This window comes from Zootermopsis nevadensis, unplaced genomic scaffold (genome assembly GCF_977971745.1).
Source record: "Zootermopsis nevadensis isolate Lab colony 2312 unplaced genomic scaffold, Znev_1.0 Znev_ptg000016l, whole genome shotgun sequence".
NCBI classification, from domain to species: Eukaryota; Metazoa; Arthropoda; class Insecta; order Blattodea; family Termopsidae; genus Zootermopsis; species Zootermopsis nevadensis.
Window position 1 is genome coordinate 7,122,377 of NW_028259148.1, and position 19,934 is coordinate 7,142,310.

The 19,934-nt window shown below is 34.9% G+C and overlaps 2 protein-coding genes across 10 annotated transcripts; one reads left to right on the top strand and one right to left on the bottom strand.

Annotated features, from left to right (window-relative positions):
• Positions 1–336: 336 nt before the first annotated feature.
• On the top strand, positions 337–17,338 carry LOC110837491 (ADP-ribosylation factor-like protein 2-binding protein). Of its 4 annotated transcripts, none has more exons than XM_022079679.2 (7): positions 337–618; positions 1,238–1,357; positions 1,986–2,092; positions 2,856–2,941; positions 3,348–3,444; positions 3,686–3,791; positions 14,073–17,338. In XM_022079679.2, exons 1-6 carry the CDS (start codon positions 600–602, stop codon positions 3,749–3,751), a joined length of 495 nt encoding a protein of 164 aa, XP_021935371.1. In that variant the 5' UTR covers positions 337–599; the 3' UTR covers positions 3,752–3,791; positions 14,073–17,338. The 4 variants fall into 4 exon arrangements, with proteins under 4 accessions (XP_021935371.1, XP_021935370.1, XP_021935369.1 ...); XM_022079678.2 differs by lacking the exon at positions 14,073–17,338 and adding an exon at positions 10,114–11,613; XM_022079677.2 differs by lacking the exon at positions 14,073–17,338 and adding an exon at positions 8,473–8,532 and having other exon boundaries at positions 338–618.
• Positions 5,134–19,919, bottom strand: LOC110837485 (nuclear pore complex protein Nup93). 6 transcript variants are annotated; one of them, XM_022079652.2, is made up of 17 exons: positions 19,742–19,919; positions 18,928–19,101; positions 18,048–18,228; positions 17,414–17,542; positions 16,780–16,950; positions 15,521–15,660; positions 14,439–14,669; positions 13,814–13,951; positions 13,229–13,410; positions 12,112–12,303; positions 10,349–10,475; positions 8,380–8,530; positions 7,410–7,502; positions 6,705–6,941; positions 6,106–6,260; positions 5,662–5,707; positions 5,134–5,331 (listed from the first exon to the last, which is right to left on the bottom strand). In XM_022079652.2, the coding sequence occupies exons 2-17, from the start codon at positions 19,095–19,097 to the stop codon at positions 5,212–5,214; spliced, it is 2,463 nt and encodes an 820-aa protein (XP_021935344.1). In that variant the 5' UTR covers positions 19,098–19,101; positions 19,742–19,919; the 3' UTR covers positions 5,134–5,211. The 6 variants fall into 6 exon arrangements, with proteins under 6 accessions (XP_021935344.1, XP_021935343.1, XP_021935345.1 ...); XM_022079651.2 differs by having other exon boundaries at positions 19,712–19,918; XM_022079653.2 differs by having other exon boundaries at positions 19,809–19,917.
• Between the last annotated feature and the right edge of the window lie 15 nt (positions 19,920–19,934).

Here is a 19,934-nt window from a genome sequence, read left to right on the forward strand (position 1 = left end):
GTGAAAGCCAATTGTCATCATATAAGTGAAAAGGTATCAAGTGCTTCAACATTTTTAACATTGGTAAAACGGCAAGAAAACAAATATTGCAACAAGACGACAGTATATAGGAGATCCTGTAAAGAGGGTTGACTGTATATCAAATTAAATGTGTAACACAATCAGAACTTTTCTGTTTTCAAATGCTTTGATGTGTCTGGGTTTGAGCTTACTGATTTGTTTGAATTAAAAACAATTGATGTAATAACGTTACAACAGCGGTAGAGCCATAGATATAAACGCTGATTTACAAGCCGTGTTCAAAGATGATAGAAAGTCGGGTAGTGACATCTCACATAATGCGAACGATTGACGTGATGCGTTTTCAACGAATAGCAATTTTCATGGGCAAGCACGTAATGTACTTATATACTGGTCTATGTCTAATGGAATGGATTCCGTAGATTATTACTAATCTCGCAAATGATGGATGTAGCGGGTTGTTTCCATGTAATTTCCGTGTGTCGAATGATTAAAGAGTTTCTAATTTAGTTACGCATCAATGATGTATTTACTATCTATGGTTCTGTCTTAAGCTATGTTACCTTTCTAGCGACTGAATGATGAAACGATTTAGAGGTTAGTACAGGAATATGGAATTCAGCATAACTTATTAAAGTCAATTATATTACCAGAGCTAATGCACTTTAATATGTATTGACATTGATTTATATTACTTAAAGAAGACACTAATACCTCATTATTTGTATGGCTGTAAACTAAAGTTTTGCCTGACATACCTGACGCTCTTTTACAAATAATCTAGGATTTATAAAGAATGCATGTGTATAAGTATGGATTACACTTTTTCTTTCTCGTAATATTAATATCCCCACATTTATTCTCTCTTCCCTTCAGCCTAGAAAAAATTGACAATACACATGAGAGAGGCCACTGTAAATCATGTTGACAAGAATAAGGATTTTTACTGAGAATGCACTCTAATTAAGCTCAACCAAGCATATCTATGTGGTAGACCAGCTGCTAAAATGACTTTTGTATTTTGATTTGAGCTAATATATTCTGCCCTTCTCTGCAGACAAACCAGCATATATGAAAATAGATTTCATTTACATTCCATAGGATTTTAGCCTTGTAATTTAAAAGTTTTCATTAAGATGGATACATATTTTACATTTTGGTAATTCATAATATAAGATATATCAGACCAAAAAATAACATAAATTTTATGTTTTAGAACAGTGTAGAGGATTTGAAAGTAAATGCAGTGATGACTTGGAAATAGTAAGTACTCAAGCCAGTGACCAGGACATCTTCTTTGACTCAGTCATAGGGCATATTGAAGATATTTTGATGGGTAAGAATATAAATGCTAGTTTTTGATGATTGTAACTTCTAGTTTGACTAAGTTCTGTTGAGAAATAAAGCAAAATAAGTGTAGAAGTGAGACAGCTTACTATACTTCTTATAAAATAAACACTAATAATTTATGTAAGATTTGAGGTATTCACAGCAGTGAGTATGAAGATTTCTGTCTTCTGGGTTGTTGCGCCGTGTAGTATGGTCGATGCTAACCAACGTTTCAGAGGTCATCAGGGCGATGAATACTAATAATTTATGTATTCGAATGTCGCTCTCTATATTCTATGTGTAAAGTGGATTTATGACCTGAAAGAATCAATTTGCACAACTGACTGTACAATGCATAATTGGATTCTTAGGAAAGAAATGGCCCTTAGTATTGTTTTGTCTCCCACAAAAAATAATTTCATTATATCCAACACAAAACTCATGCTTAAAAATATGCTTGTTACAGTAAACTGGAACATAAACTATGTCTCTTACACTGTAACCAACACCTTTATTGTTGAATAGCCATAAGGAATTGATTAATCAGCATGTCACTTCATGCACTGCACTTCTTTGATGTTATTAATTGTTACCAGTAGCTTGATTATGAAATTCAGAGTGTATTTTTGTTACAGAAGAAAATTTCCAAGAACTACAAAAATGTTTCATGGAAAAGTACTGGCATGAGTTTGAAGATGAGGAGGAAAACAAATTATGTTACATGAATATTTTCAAAGAATATGTAAGAATCCTGCATATATCTGTTTCATAACTGAAATTCAGATCATATGAACTACATGAGATGGCATGGTTTTCTCCTGACAAAGCCAAAATGGTTTTTCATTATCCATTTTGTGGTAATGTTGGTTTTGATCCACACCACAATAAGTTACAATAAAGAGATTCTTGTTTTCAGTGAACTGATACTGCAAATAGTTCTACATGATGCAACATCCTAAACTGTACATAGACTTTAACCCTTTTGTCATATATTTTTGGATCAGTTTGTTTTCAGGCATTTGTAGCTTTTATTCTTCTGTCAAGTAAGAGACCATGTTTCACACTCACATAGAACTACTTGTAAAATCACTATTTTCTATTTCCTGATATTCCACATTTGTAATTATTACAGTTTTCAAACAAATAAAAATTGTCCTCCTAATTTAATCTTGAATCTCATTTTTATTTTTGTTGCTCCCAGGTACTTCAACTCTGAAACATCCTCAAATTATTACATACATTGCTTAATTACTGATTTTGGTTTTGTGGTATGTTCACATTTATTTTAGTCTTGGACCAGTTTCTTTACTGGCTTACAGGAAATTTCTGTGTTATTTTTATGGTATTTTTATCCTCAACAAACTGTCATCAGCACCTGATTTAGGCCATTCAATTTCAGCCGTATCTGATTATCTTAAAACTAACTGATGTCATATTCTAGAGTAAGTTAAAAAGCAGTGGGGATAAAGTATCTTGAAGCATTTATAAGAATTTTTTTGTTTCAGACTGACACTATTGAAAAGCATATTGAAATACACCTTGTGAAGATGATACCAAATTTTTCAATGGACGAGTTTATTGAACAGTTACAGTAAGTTCTAACATTTAACATATGTAAATATGATAAATGATAAAACAGTTTAAGTGCATGTGTTTGGAATGAGAAGGGCATTCATATTTTTCTGTTTATGATTTTGTGTGAAAATTTTGTTCTGACTGATAATTTCTTTTGCTGCAACCTGTCAGAAACACCCAATTGAGATGCAAATAATAGCAATTCAAACATAAGACCAAGTAAGACATACTGTGTCCCCTTGGTGGACTAGTGGTTAGCGTGCTCGCCACTGAACCCAAGGTTTGCAGGTTCAATCCTAGCCGAGGTCGATGGATTTTTAAGGGTGATAAAAATCGGCATCACAAGACAGCTCAATAATAGAGTGAACATATTGCAGAAAATGGATCACATTTTATATTCTTAATGGCTCTGTATGTTGCAGGACACGAAAGAATGAGCTGAACGGTGAAGTATTTGAAATGCTGTTTACATTCTCAGATTTCATAGCTTTCAAAGAAATGTTCCTGGATTATAAAGCTGTAAGTTACTATGCATGTTGTTCTAATGTGATTAGCAGCAGAATTGATAAATGAAGGAAAATGAAATACCATACAGAAATTGGCAACATACGCGATTGAAATTCCATCTACAAGACTATGTTGCATCGCAGTTCAGAAGATTACAGTTAACCTCTTCACCGACATGAGAACCTCAGATATTTGCTCTGCTGAAGCATTGAGTGATTTTACCATTCTGTTAACTGTTTGAACTTTTTTTCAGATGAAAGATGGACGAGTGGAAGACTTGAGTAAAGGCATATGTATTACTTCTGGCATTTTACATTAGGAAAAGAAAGATCCTTCTACAGAAGGAATGGATTTGGCAAGTACGTTCTTGAAATATATTTTATTACTCTGTGTTGATGGAACGCAGATACGATTCACATCAGTGTTTATGAATTAAAAGGAAAGTACTAAATATACGTGTTAATGAAAACAGCAGAGAAGCAACACTTAAAATGAAGAGTTTGGCATAAACATTTTAATGTGCATGCAGTGCAACATATCCAGCAGAATCATGGAGGACAAGAGGTTATTGTTTCTAAACAATTTTAGTGTATCCCTATTCAATATTTGCATGGGGAACAAAATGTTACATCTTAGATCAAGGAAAAACTAAAATGGAGTGATTTGAAACTAGAACACAAAATGGATATTTTATACTGCAATATCACAAACTAAACTGTAGTATCAAAATATATGTAATTATTGCACAATTACGTTACTGAAATGAAAGCTTATACGGAATAACTACAATATAGTGACAGCGGCACCTATTTCATATTCTTCCATTTCTATGACAGCATTCTGCATTTATCTTGAGCATTCATAAGTGCTCTGTATAACATTTGTTTCTTAAAGATGGTGAAACCAGTTAATTTCATGTTAGTATTAGTGCTGGTGGATGAACTTTTTTTAATATATATATATATATAAATAACTATAATGATCTGCTATATTTATAGGTTAATATACAGAATCTCAAATGCTGTGGAAACTTCACTTGCATATTGTGTCGCCCAATATGGTAAATCCCTAAACACTGGTCTTATTGCACCAAGGCCAAACACATCAGGTACACACACAAAAATAAAACTGGTTGACTGCAACCAGATTATTGCCAACTGATTTTTGTGGAAATTTATACTCAAAGCAGTCAGATTCTCGTAATGAATTAGAGACACTCTTTGTTTGTAAGGTGACATATTTTGAGGGATGTGGAACTGCATTCCAGTAGCTGCTCTTATGTTCCATGATTTTACATTTCTTCATTACTACTGTGTAGGAAATAGTGTATTTATTTATGCATAAGAAGATAGACTATATGCATAAAATGGCAGGATAATGGATTGTAAAAGACACTGAAGGATGTGGACATGGCCTTATTTAATATTCTGTCCTGGCATTTGCTTGGAGGGACTGAGTTAAACCACAAAAACCTTCAGTCAGGATAACTGGCCTCTAGGTCAAAATTTGAACCTGGGACCCCACAAAAATGATGCAGAAATGCTAACAACTTGTCATGATGTTAAGTCTCAAATGGTCATCTACAAAAGAAAATAAACTGTAAAACTGAAATTTGTTAAGTCTCTCATGAATTATAATTGAGTATGTCGTCACATTGACAGTAGATTAAAACTTATGCACATAGAATGTATTAAAAATGTGTATTGCAAAAACTTTTTATTACCTTAAAAAAAGGACAATGCACCAACTTCATTGGAATCACACGCATGCCAAAGTTTCCTAATGCATGAGAATTTCCATCTGAACGAGCCTGCTATTGGTATCTCCAGGCATGCGATAGGGAACAGTGCCTGCAAAACTTGTGATTGCACGGGCTTTTTCACGGAAATATGCCAGTTGCTGGAACAGAAAATAATTGTAATGAACAAGCAATCAATTTCTTGTAACGTGTTACAAGTATTGATGTAGTAACACAGATTCTTTGAAAACGGTATCAAGAAAATGAGCAAAATATAAGTTAATTTTTGTGGGATGGGACAAGGGTGGCACTGTACCAGCACACAATTATATATTCTTCTATGCAACTGGGAATGCTGATCATCACACAGGGCCAGGGGTTTTCATACATATGTGTATCAAATTAGTTGTTAAGAGGGTAGAGTTTATTAGTGTTACGATATCAACTGCATATGAATAAATTCAATTATCTTTAATGTAAAATATACATACTTTATCTTCTAACCTTCCAGTGCCAGAAGTGTTTGCATCTCCTCCCCTGAAAGAATGAAAAACATTTTAGTGTAAAAGAAAACACCAACAGATAGGTGTGTATATATATATATATATATATATATATATATATATATATGATCTGAAACATTTAAAAAGTAATCCATACACTTTTGTGATGTGGTACTAAAGTACTAGGGCAACTTTACTTACTTTAACTGCACAGAGGCAGAAGCTATTTTTATTTGTATTTCATTAAATATTCACCATATCAAAAATGTTTAGTCAAAAGTTATACAGCTAGATAAAATATATATATTATGCTATATACCAATTCTTTTGTATGATGAATCATTTTTGAGGGGGTGAAAAGGTTACATGAACTAGAATGGACTGTCTGTGTTACATCAGAATCATGAAAGAAGTAACATCTGCTTCACTGACCTTGTCTTATTATACTGGATATAAAGCAAATTCATTGTTGCAAGCAGCACATCTGGGATGTTGCGACATATCTCTTCTCCAAGACGCTTGAAACTGTTCACTCGTTCCTCAACTTCCATTAGAGTCATGGGAATTAGTTTCATTTTCGAAATTGTCTAAAACAGAAAATGCTGAATAAATATGCTACTGGGAAACCTTTCATAGTATATAAAAATGTGTAAGAAACCTGAAATTAAACTGGTACAGACTGGACCAAAACCCATCACAGGATTCAAACTGTTAGTCAAAATTTGTGTATCAGTAAGTTGATACTTATATTCAAATCAAAATAAAGCAATATTTAATACATTTTTAACTGTCAGTTTGTATAGGGTGTACCATTTATAAACACAACAATAATCACATACTACGATGCAAAACCGAAATAAACAGTAGGTTCACCCCCCTTTAACACTGTCTCAACTTATGATAAATGAGTCAAGATAACCCTGGTTGCTAGGCCACAGCTTGTGACAGTTGCACAAAAGATAATCTACTGTTCATGAATTGGACTAATATGAAAGACCATTCCACCATTTGATGAGTTATAAGGAATTTACCTCAAGAGCTTGGTGGTATTCTTGAGCATGATACTGATCAAAGAAAATAAGGAGATCCCGTAACAAAAAGAATGTTGACGCTATGTCTGGAGAACTATTAATCTGCTGTCCCCTGTATCGGCTCGTAATGTTGTCTGCCAGCTCCTGCAGACGTGAACGCAGGGACCCAGGACGATTAACTTGATGTACCACCTGGCTCAACATTGAAGTCATCAAACCCAGAACTTTTTCATGATTCTGAAATAAACACATCACTGTTTATCTCTACCTTACAACTAATAACAAACCTAAAATTAGTTGTATTTGCATTAATTTAAAATTATTACACAAAACAAGAAGGTAAAATCATTTGATATATAGCTTCAATAATGGATTACTTTCAATAGAATGTTGGTATACAGTGAAGTCCTGTCAGTACTACTGTTTATTTGGACTTTATCCATCCTTCATTATTCTAAAACAAAAACTCTGATCCAGGACCTGACAGAATAGGCATTTACACCTAAAGACAACCAGCTCCCAAAACAGTGGCTCTGTTTTAGAATACTGAGTGATAGATCACATACAGAGAAACAGCAATACTAAATGTAATGTACCACTGTTAAAACCATTTAGAATTACAGTGAACTCCTGGCATAGTTTTCTTCTGAAGCACAAAACACGGTTTCATTATGCCACTAAACTGTTTAACAAAGGCATACTTACACCTGCTAGATCATATAACTTAATGGCATCTTCAAACATCCCTTTTCTTTCAGAATCCATGGCAACCTGTCCAATAATAAGCTTTGTATCAGCCTGAAAAAGAGAAATTTTGTTAATTAAATTATTTTTATGAATATTATCATAAATAACTAATTATCTGTAAACAGAACCCAGAGGTTCAACAGTGCTTGCTTTTGGACAAAATCTAAGCCAGTTCTGTCTCACATCCAATACAACCAGTCTCCTTAAGAATCATCTCATCACCTTCTTGGTCTTTCTAGTGGATATTTCCAGAACGATTTCCCCATAAAAATTCTGAATTCATTCCTCATCACCCCGTCCAAGTTACATGCCCAGCCTATTGCAGCCTCTTAGAGATATGACCTGTATAAATTATGAAATTCCTTGTTATGTAACACCCTAAAGTACTCACATACACCATAATTTCTTTAGGTCAAATATTTTTATAGGCACTTTTAAAATAATTGTAATTTATGTTATTTTGTCAAAGTAAGAGACTGTTTTACACCCAGAAAAACAAATAGCAAAATTATTGTTTTGTATACACTAACCTTCAATGCTAACAGATTAAATGATTGAATGTTGTAGTTAAGTGGTTAGATATTTTGCTTCTTATTCAGGAGTTCTTGGCTTAAAATCTTGGCCTGGAAACTGGCTATCCTAACTGAGGATTTTTGTGGTTTTCCTCAGTCCCTCCAGACATGCCAGGATAGTACCTAAAATTAAGTCATGACCACTTCCTTCTACATACTTTCCAGTTCATTACTCACTGTCATCTTCTCATTCAATGCTACGCAATCAAGGTACTTAAAGCGTTGTTAAATAAAACTACAAACAAATTAATTTTCTTGCCCACGACAGCTGAATAAATTAGAACCAACAGCTCAATATCCATTTGAAAGTTATTAGAAAAAATGTTTCAGAAAATCATTTTCAGATTCACACATACCTGCACTCCTTGAAAGGTATCAATAAGACCGGGCAGTCTTAGACCAGTAGATTCCAAGATGCCCAACAGCAAATCAAATTCTCTGGATTCTAGTGCAAGATCACTGACACAGGTCATGAACAAGTTCCCACCTTCAGGGCCCTTCATGTTTCTGCAACCACCACAGGAATGAAGTCACGATAATTATACAAATAAGCATTCAGTACTGGTTAGTCAAGAACACAAAAACAATTACAACTTGTGGAAGATGAAACTTCAACAAGAAGATACAAGAGGTATTAGTACAAGCATCACAACATTCCCCTTGAACTAGCACTAAGGACACACAAGACATCATTTATTTATTTCTTGAGATTCTGACCATCTGATTTTGGGTGTTCCAGGAATCCAATGTTGTAGTTTCCAGATACTGCATTTTCTAGACTTTGGGCATAAATTACATGATTTTTGAAGTACAGTGAAACCTCTATCCATCGTTCCCGGAACTATCGTTTTCCCGGAACTATCGTTTTCCCGGATGCATCGTCCGTTTTGTTTGGTCCCGAATACATCCCATATAAAATAATGTTACATTTTCCCGCTTCTATCGTTCCTCGAACTATCGTTTTATCGCATCGATCGTTCAAAAATCTTAGTCCCGGCCCACAATTTTCCCGCAATGATCGTTTCTGAGAATTTAAAATGCTGGGTTTTGAGATAAATTAATACCGAAAGACGCACAATGTTTTTGGAATACACAGTAGTGGTAACCTGTTATGTCGCCCAACCAGCACATTCTTTTGGAATGAGGGTCAGTGGTGCTCATTGTCAGAAATTTTACGATTTTAATTAGGGTGCACTCATATTTCGTTCCAGCGATGCCAGATGGCATGTGCAGTGTGAATTTCTTCACAAATGCTTTTATTACAAGTACAAAGGAAAGGCTGGCGGCACTTTTCATTCTTCTGGTTCATCTTGTTTCCAGCGGTTCAGGGTCTTCTACAGCTACATTTCGTTGAGTTCGGCAGTAATAGTATTTCCATTCTTCCTGTTATTGTCCGCAAAGGGGGTTGGAGTGGTGAGGAAGACGAAGACGACGAATGCGAGCCCGAAGCTTTGCCGAAGCACACGCTGCATTAGCGAAAGTGAAGTCGTTCTTTTATGCGCTTAATATTAGTGAACGTGACGAGGAAAACATTTTGAACGTGGAAAGTGCTCTGTTTGGTCTAAAACGTAAAGTTTCGACAAACCAGTTGTCCATTAAAGACTTTTTTGGTAAAAAGAAGTAACTTTGAAAGAGAAACATTGTTTTTTTTAAAAATTTTAATGCTTTCCCGCATCTATCGTTTTCCCGCATTCATCGTTTTTATCTCACACCCCCGCCGAAAACGATGCATCGAGGTTTCACTGTAGTAGCAAAAATAATTAATTTCACTCTTTCGTCTACACAGCAATTCAAGCCTCAATGTTATACTAGAAGTCAAAAAGCATAAAATGTACAAAAGAAAAGTTCCTTTCATGAAACTCTGTTCTTCCTCACAAAGAAAAATCACACTCTGGAAATACATGGAAAAAACCTATGAAAATTAATAACAATTAAAACCAACTGTCAAAAATATGTAAAATTTGTGACTGGCTGAAGGGTTATTTTTCTGCTACAAATACATTTCAAGATACCGTACGTAGTTACAATGTTTTTCATGTTAGCCACTCTTCTGACAGAGTGATTGTTATGAGTTAATGTTCCATTTGCAGGAGTTTACAACATTGAATGAGATCAAAAGATGATCATGAATGATACAGATTTTGGAAGTGTCAGGTATGTCCTATTTCAAGGAAAATTACAATAATTGCTAGTCAGGGCATCTGAGATTCAATCAATATACCCATCAAATACAAATCTACTGCCACTAAAACTCTGCTTGATTCTATATGAGTATAAGATAAAGGTTACAAAGTTCTCTAATTACTGTTAGCTGAAATCACCCACCTAAGAAAATAATAGTACTGTAGTGCCTCTTTAGGATCAGTGGCTTCAAACTTGCGAACATATAGCATGATGAGCCGAGCCAAGTTCAGTCTTCGAGCTGGAGGTTCATCACCAGGATCAACAGACACTACAGCAATTCAAGAGGCAATGAAATAGACGTATCACAGTATGGACCCTAAATCTGTATTCAAAATTAATTAAAATTAAGAATAGCTAATTAAAAAACTTAAGTAATACTGCTCATGAAAAGTATTTTATACAGACAGAAAGTGTTGATAATGGTCAAAACTGTCTATTTTTAATATGAAGTAACAAAAAAGTATTTTAGAGGCAACTGTACTGATGGTACAGTAAGTGAAGTATCTAGCTATTATTTCTCTGTGGATACAATATATCTGAACACTTAACTAAGGTAAAGTGGACTGGGACGAAAGAAACTGCATAAATTTTACTGAGGAATTAAAACCCTCGGTTAAACCAGAATCATACTGTACATGTCCACTATCTGCGAAATGACACACACATTGCTTCTGCATTTGTTGCCATTATCACATTCAAATAACTGGTTGTTGTAATAATACTGACAGGCATGTGTTATAATTTTTATTTTCGAAAAAAGAATTTGAAATAAATTATTGAGCTGTGCATTCAAATTGTCACTGCAGAAAATCTTCACTAGGTTACATCAAACATGAGTAAAAGGGTAAATGAACACAGTGAACATTCCCAACACATGACTTTTTGATCAACCTGTATTATACAGATGCATTATAATATTTTTAATTGTGTATTCATCACTGGCCATGATGTTCCTTTATTTAAAATAGAGATCCATTGTTGCAAATCTATTCGCAATGCAAACTCGACACTGCACTGAGTCAGAAATTGTTCTTGCCTTATTCTGTTAAATATTCAGGTGAAAAAACTTTTCAAATAACAGCTGTACATCTTAATAAGATTTACATCTTATGCCATGTACCCATTTCTCATGCAATGAGTCATTTTCATCTTATGTACTACAGCACGAGTTATGTTGGTCTTAATTCCAAAATCCATTCAGTAGTTTTGGAGACAGTCAGACACTACTTCCCAAATGTGTGTACATTTCATGTATTCTGTGTCAAGAATATACATCTAAAGAATAACGACAATAAAGATCTGATAATCAAAGAACAATCTCTTCAGTCAACTACAAAACATGTACCCTTATGCTAACATATATTATGTACATCTTCAGAGAATAAATTGTCTTAAACCACTGCCAATAGTTTGACAGTCTCTGATCTTTGCCATGTAGATTCATGGTCAAAATTAGGCACCTTGGAAAAAATAAGGTTAAATGAAGATTCCACTGTATTAATACCACCCCAAGAGAAGGAAAATTTAAAGTAGAGTTTTCCTTGGTAATTATTAAGCACCACACCATGAAGACATATGGGGAGTGGTGGTATAGCTCCACTCATTCTTGACCTCAGCACTATATGGAGGTAGTGGTCAGCTTTTGTCCACTTTATGTATGGAAAAACAGTTCCCTTTACCAATTAGATAGGATGCTGGGTGGACACCAGAGCAGGTCTGGATGCAGTAGCTAGGAGAAAAATCTCTTGCCCATGCCACAAATTGAGCCAGGCATCCAGCCCATAATCTGGTCACTATACTAAGCTACCCTAGTACCCTGAGAATAGAAATATTTTGTTATTAAGTATCAATTTAGTAACTGTATGTATGAGATTAATCTCCTTGGAGGATTTCCATATACTTACATAAAGGAGCCTGAACATTCGCTGGAATACCTAGCAAATGATGTTCATTGAGTGCTATAGCAATGTGCACAGCATGAACCCGCAGTTTCTCGATACGAGCCAGAAATTCAATTGCTGCTTCAAACTGACCAGTAAGAATCAGAACTTGAAAGTATACATGTGGTTGCTCATGTGCATTGTAGTGACTTTCACCTAAATGTTAAATTAAAGAAAACAACTATTAGAAATATGTAAGATTAATCAATAACTCAGACATATCCTGCATTCATTAATATGTCTGAAACAGCATATAGAATACGTCTTCCTTAACTGGTCCAAATTTTCTTGAGTAATTAGTAAGAACCCTGCTCCACTCAGTTAGTTACTATAACAGTAAAAATAATATGACAATATTTCCTTATCAAATAATAAAGACATATACATATATGCATAAAACAAAGCACAACAGAACCCACAAAAATATGCCAAGGAAGAGTCTTTATTGAGATGGTGACAATCACTCAGATGGCCAAGAAATTTTCTGCCTTTTAAGAAACCAAAAGTTTCATTATCAAGTTCACCATGGCCTATGACTGAACATTCCTAGGCAGCCAAATCCAGCCACCACACTTTCAATCTCCAATTCTTTTACACAAGTATTTAACACTTTCATTGTTGGTGAAGAAAAACAGTTCACAGGCTGTCAGCCAGTATTCATATGAACGTACGAATTAGGCATCAAAGCAATATTTTACCCAGATATATGATAATAAAGTGTTTTTCACTGTAAGATCTGAGATTCTCATGGCAGTGAACATGTCAGCATTGGTGTTCTGAATTGTAATGTCGTGTGGACTTGTAGGCAGATATCATCTCCATCTTCAGGACTTACGATGGAAGCAGAATATTTATCAAAAACACTGGTATCTACCTACAACTCCACGTGGTGTTGCAACCCAGAGGACCGACAATGACAGTGTCTTTTATATTCATAACTCTCTCTTAAAGTTCTCCCATTTGTTGTACAGTTCCTCAACACAAAAAACTGATGTTACAGCACTATGTCAGAACATCCACAACGCATAGCAGAACTACTTATCCATAATATTAAGAAAGTTATCCTTATTGTGATACCTACCATATTCTTCAAGTATTAAAGACTGTAAGTGAGTATAAGTCATTCTGTCTGTAACCTGACTTTCTGTGCTTTCTTCTTCACGAATCTGACAAAGTTTCAACCATAAATAATCATCTGCAGCCTTGGCTACTTCTGAATGTTCATCATTCACATCACATGATCCAATCACACAGTACACAGCTCTGGAATGCACCAGCAAAAACCATGGTTTGATGAAATACTGTCAAAATTTTTTAGATTACAGGAAGCAAGCTAAACTGCATTGGTTGTAGAATTCAAGTTAAATAAATAGAGGCAAAATGATAATACATGAAAACTAATGGATCTTCCATGAACAGAAAAAAGATATCTGAAAGACAAAATGAATGAGCTTGAAACAAAACAGCAAGAACAAAAATATTGGAGATTTGCACAAAAGCATAAATGAATTTAAGAGTTACAATCCTATAAGAACTTCATAAATGATGAAAATGTGTATCTGCTTGTAGATTCCCTCAGAATTCTTAACAGGGGGAAATATTACTTTTGTCAGCTACTAAATGTTCTTGGGGATCCTCAGAGCTGATTTCTCCTTGTAAGACTTACCTCTTAAAAGGATCTGTGGTATTTCTAATATGTCGACGATACTGGAACTTTATCAAAGTCTCTAATCGAGAACTCAGTTTTCTGTCTTTGCTGTTAATAACCTCTTCCAATACTGAACAGAACTCATCCATCCCTGATCTGTAAATAAAAATGAGATATTATTCAAAGACCTAGTAATTAACTCTCTCCACTCAGTATTGCTGTTTCTGTAGCTTCATTCATCATTCAGTATACTAAGAATAAAGTCATTATGTTTTAGCTCTGCTCCCACCTTCAATGACTACTCTGCTGGGTCAGACAGAAGAGGCTCTTTGCAAATCCAGGGATTTCCATGAAAAACATGGTATATGAATGCAAAGAAAACAAAAGAGAGAAACTACAATCATCAAATTTTTGAAGCCACATGACACACGAATCTTGAATTTCAAATACCCATAGCTCCTAACCACCTGAGAATAAGATATTTCCAACTGTTAATGACCTCAGGAATATGATCCTGAAGTACTGACATGACCCAATTTTGAATACATAAACATAATAAACTTTCTAAGGCTTACTAAGTGATGTATGTTTCAATGTTCCTACGAAATAAAATTTAGAAGAATAAAAATGTCTACAGCCTTACCCAGCCTGTCTGGCACAATACAAGGCTGCTGCTATGTCACCGCAACGAAGACAATAATAAACCAGTGGCCAAAATGGTTGATCTTCCACAGTGCCATCTTCTAGACCTGTCATGCCTGGTGGAATTCGAACTGCTACAAAACTACGAACCAATGGAAATGTTCCAGGTACACCACCTCGGCGGGCTTGCTGGAGGTTCCCCATCACAACACTAGTCATATATGTCCTGTATCTGGAACATACATCACCCAGATAATACCAAACACCCAAGTGAAAAATATAAACTTAAAAGTAGAGTCCCAGTAAAACCATAAACAGCAAAACATAGCTAAACAGATTAGAAAGAATAACATGAAGTTATAACCAACAGCACATAAATTACTAAGACAGACACCTAAGAAAAATGCAAGATAAACAAAAATTATATGCAAAGTTGAAAAACTATATAGATAGTCATTTAGTCTAAAGGATATACTACTAAAGCATACAGTATGAAAAGTGTTCAACATAAAAAAACGTTTTAAGACATTATAACTGAGGGCGACTTTGACCAGTGGTCCTGATCTCTAGTGGTAAGGAAAGTAACTATCTAAGCTTCAAGATGTCACTGAAATGAACATGACAATAACTGAATAAAATGTCATCACGAGCGTATACTAGGGAAATTATCGCAAAATGCAACACAGAAGATGACAGCTACACATAAAACAATGAAGTCTTACTAGAAGAGTGGAAGATGTTGGCTATGGTGTAACATCCCAAAGACAGTCATCTTTGATACCAGCACTGGTTATACAAGGTCTTAGTTGGGGCCATGAAAAATACACACTACATACAGGTAAATACTAATTTCATGGAGCAGAATCATTCTTGATAAGCTGACAATCCATTATCTGGCCAATAACTTTCCTGCTTTTTACGGAAAAGTAAGTATTATAATTACATTTCATAATATACATCACCCATGAAAAATAAATCAACACATTAAGAAAATCATAAATATTTCAACTTGGCAGCATAATTGAACAGGAGGTGACAAATTAACATAAACCACTACTAGTAAGAAACTGTGGCTGGACAAACCTGTCTTCCAGATATTTCCTGGCTTGAAAGATGAGGACATTTCTGATCTGTGACTGCATCCGGGAAGCTAAAGGATCACCTGTTGCTCTCGGGGGAACTTCTGACATATAGGAGACCATTTCCCATAACTCACTCACTTTCTGTAACAGACATGAATTACAAGTTGTTATATACAGCAACATACTTCTGACACTATACAACTGTTGCAGTTAAACAGCTTCACTCATTAAATTGAAACAACAAGAACTTACTTAAACCAACAAAAATAAAATTAGTGACAAAATCTTATTTATCACTTTTAGTCTCATACCAACCAAACAATAATCAATCAAAATTCATATAAATATAATATGAAAACTTCCACATCAGAAATTGAAATAATGGAAATATATTAAAGAAATAATCAAGGATTAAAAATAGAAACAGATGGAAAAGAAATAGAATAAGTATCTAATTTTACCTGCTTATAAAATATGACTTTGGGACTGAGAAGAGATACTGACATACATTTACAAAGATACAGCAAAATAGATGCCATAACAAAAAGAACTTTTGGCATATTATATCAAGAGCAACACTTACTTAAGATAGTGAAATTTGAATTTTAAACAAAAAGGAATTCCAGAAATTAAGAGGTAGCTTCTCTAGTTCAAACTGTGCAGCTGGCAAGTCGATAGGAAAGGGTGAATGTTGCCCCCAGGTCTGGAAGAGGTTGAGAACCCTTGCCTTAGCATTAGATGGACACAGTGGCAAAAAGAAAAATCCCTACTTGGAAATGAATCCTGGTCATCCAGTACAGCTTGCATACAACCAACACAGTTCACAGACAACTCAAGGTTATATACCCAATATATTTTGCATCAGAAATAACCGATGTTGTATCAATTCTTGTACTTAGTGAGAAAAGTAAGTTGATAGTATGGGTTGAGTGACTGCATTCAGTCACCCTGTACTTTGTAAAATAAATTGATCTGTCAAAAATAGGATTGAGGTTCTCATGGCAGATCAGTACAAAGATGGCTGTCTTATGGGTTGTAGTACCATGTAGTCTGGTAGTATTTGTAAGGTTAACAAATTAAAAAATGAATCCTGTTTTCTTCCCACAATAATCTTCAACTCCTTAATGACCAAAAATCTCTAATTCTTAACTTTAGATGGCTGGCCTTTAGAGTTAACATATTGATAACTTCTAATTTTCAAGCATGAGGCCAAAAGTCTACATGCAAAGCAACAGATGACACATTCAGTTAATACTGTACCTTATCATTCAAGCTCTCTGCAACTTGAGAAAACTTATCTACTAGAGAAGGCCGAATGATTCCTTGAACCACAACCTTATTGTAGTCTATCACTTGTTTTGCGTATGCCATTTCCTGGTTATCCAGCAGACTTCGAAGTCCACTCTTTGGGGTGTCGCTGATAATCGAGGGCTAAAATCACAATTTCAACATTATTATGTGTTCTTTACATAATATGCATAAATGAAATGTATACAGGGGAGATTGAGTCCATCTACATGTTTCAACTCAAGAACAATGTAATGGATTATGAATAGATAAAAAATTAATAATGGATGATGAAATATGATATCAGAGGTCTTATAAAAAGTTGTAAGATTATTTCAATTTCTGCCCTAGCATAACATATCTATTCAAAGATACCTTTAAATGTAAGATGGTGAACAAGAACTGCAAAAAAAAAAAATCATAACATGAGAAAGTATGTCTTCTGAGAAAACTGTTACTGAGATTCTAATACATACTAAAATGTACCTGCACTTAGGCACCGCTGAAATAAATTGGTTGTGTGGTGAAATGGTTTGAAATGGCTCTTTTTATAGTGATATTCACCCTCTGAATTATTAATTATATAGATAAATTATTTATTTTTAACCTCTGGTTGGAGAGAAAGGTTGAGAAACTCTTCGGAAGTTCCAGCAAGAGCATTGAGTGCCTTCTGTTTTTCCTGTTTCCATTCACTTTCAATGTGTTCCCATTGCAGTTTCTCTGTATCATCAAAACACTGAAACAGTACAAACATCCATATGCAGGTAAGATATTATTAATTAATTTAAAAATAATTCAGCTCCAATGGTTATTAAACACCTGCCACACACAGCAAACAAGCAAACCAACTATATGCAACAGAAGCTAGTAAAATTTCCCATCTTTTATGGAATCTGAGGGGTTCATTATCTTATTCATAGGACAGAAAGTGTAGAGATAAAACTCCACTCACTCTATACTTTGTAACTAGATGCAGGTGAGCAACCAGATTCACATTCTGATTGGTTTAATCGTGGGCTCATAATAGCCACTGGAGATGAGGCTAAGTGGGACCCAGAATCAGTCTGGACATCGTTAAAAAATCCCCACTCCTACCAAGAACTGATTTCAGGCCATACTCCTAGTAGTCAATCACTACTGACTGGCTTGCACTGGGTGTATAGATGCATGGACCAACTAAAAATAACAACAATATATTGTACCTCGTCCTTTCCGAAAGACAGTAAGGCATGGATACTTACACTTCTGTGAGTCTCCTCAATAATTGACAAGATAGCATTTTCCTTTTCATTTTTTAAGAAACTTTGAATATCTGTATCAGGAATTGGCTCAAGAGGTTCAAATGTTTTCCGAGCACTCAAGACCTCAAGCTTTTGTGACAGCTGTGGTAGATCTACTCCTTTTGAGCCCAAAAGTAAATGTCTGGAATTGGAAGAACAAAGACTACTTTTACATTTCTCAGGAATACAAATACAGGTTATGTAGCATCATATTATGAATGATGAACTGTAGACAGAAGTCATGATCTTTTTCTAATTTAAGGTACTTCTAAACTATTTTGCTGAAAGGACTAAGCAAACTCAGGAAAACCTTGGTCAGAACAACTGGTCTCTTGCCTCAGATTCAAACACGGGACCTCCTAATTATGAAGCAGGACAGCCAGCCACAATAATAATATTTGGTAAAAAAGACTAGTAAATGGTAAAACGGTCTCTGTAATTAACTAAGCACAACACTGGAAGATGAGAAGACAACTGTTCCTTGCTTACAATGGAACAAAAAATAAATAAATAAAATGGCAGAAGCCATTCAAAGTAATCCTCCAATACAGAGCCTCCATTTTATAGTACACACACACACACCTAGTACACATTGCATAAAGAAAATTACAACAACAGGCAACACATATAAAGAGCAGCAGATCAGCTGTGAAAAATTCAACACTAAATTGTGGATAAGGGTTCCTAAAATTAAAAAAATAACTGTAATTCTGAGACTGCTTTCAAACAAAGAAAGTAATCCCTTCTTTTAAGGTTAAGACATGATCAGATAGATTCACTTAAATCATGATCATGATGAGCTTTCTTTGCTTCTGTCTAGCCTCTGACAGTAAATACATACGCTTGAATATCCTGTGCCCCAGTTTGTGTCACTCTTGACCATAATTCAGTGGATGCTTCTAAAACTTGGCGTAATGTTCTTTCAACTTTTGGTAGATCACCACTCCCTTCCACTTCAGCTGACAACTGCTCAGCTGCATGAAGTAACTCAGTGAAATCTGATTCTGCCATGATACTGAAATTAATACAAAGAAATATGCAACTGTATTAAATTCTTGTTTCCATTGCTTCCAGAGCAAAGCTTCAGCTCAAAGGATTTACTTGGAGGCAAACAACTTCTAGATTTATAATTTAAATACTATAAATCAGTTGGCATTCATAATTAAATCCATCATAAAATATCTGACAGAACCCCTGACAACTTCCTATGGAAATCTAATAGTTCAACAGAACACAGTTATGGTATCACTGTTCTAACATATTATAAACATAATGGTACCTTTTGTACCTAGTATATATGAATTTAACTGTAGTATTACGTGAGATGCTGTGTTCCTTTCTTAGTAATCCTGTCTGATTCAGTAATACAGAGTTTACCACTTAAAATTCAACCCAACAACAATCACATAGAGCACACAAATGAAGTTACACGGAGGTCCACCCCCATACAACAGACAGTCACACTGTTCACTGCCTCTGTGATTTTGTGGCTACAAGTTTTCCATTCCTTATTTCTCATTTTCTATTTCAGAAATTATATGCTTCCGTTTCTCAATTCTGCTGAATTCCAATCCTTGTTCTGCTTATTTGCGCTCTAAAATAAACTAAAAGACGAAACCACATACCTAATTAGCGGAGTCAAATACACTAATTACCGGAAGAATTATATATGTAATTCATATAAAACTGCCGCCAGCTTTCAACTTCCTTCTACATACTCACGCGACTACAGAACGTGCTTACGCGCGCACACACACACACACAGCTGATTTGTTCAGATGAGTGATGATCGACTGGTGATATCTTGTGTGCTTTGCATGTAATTCTCTGCGTTCGGATGATGTAATG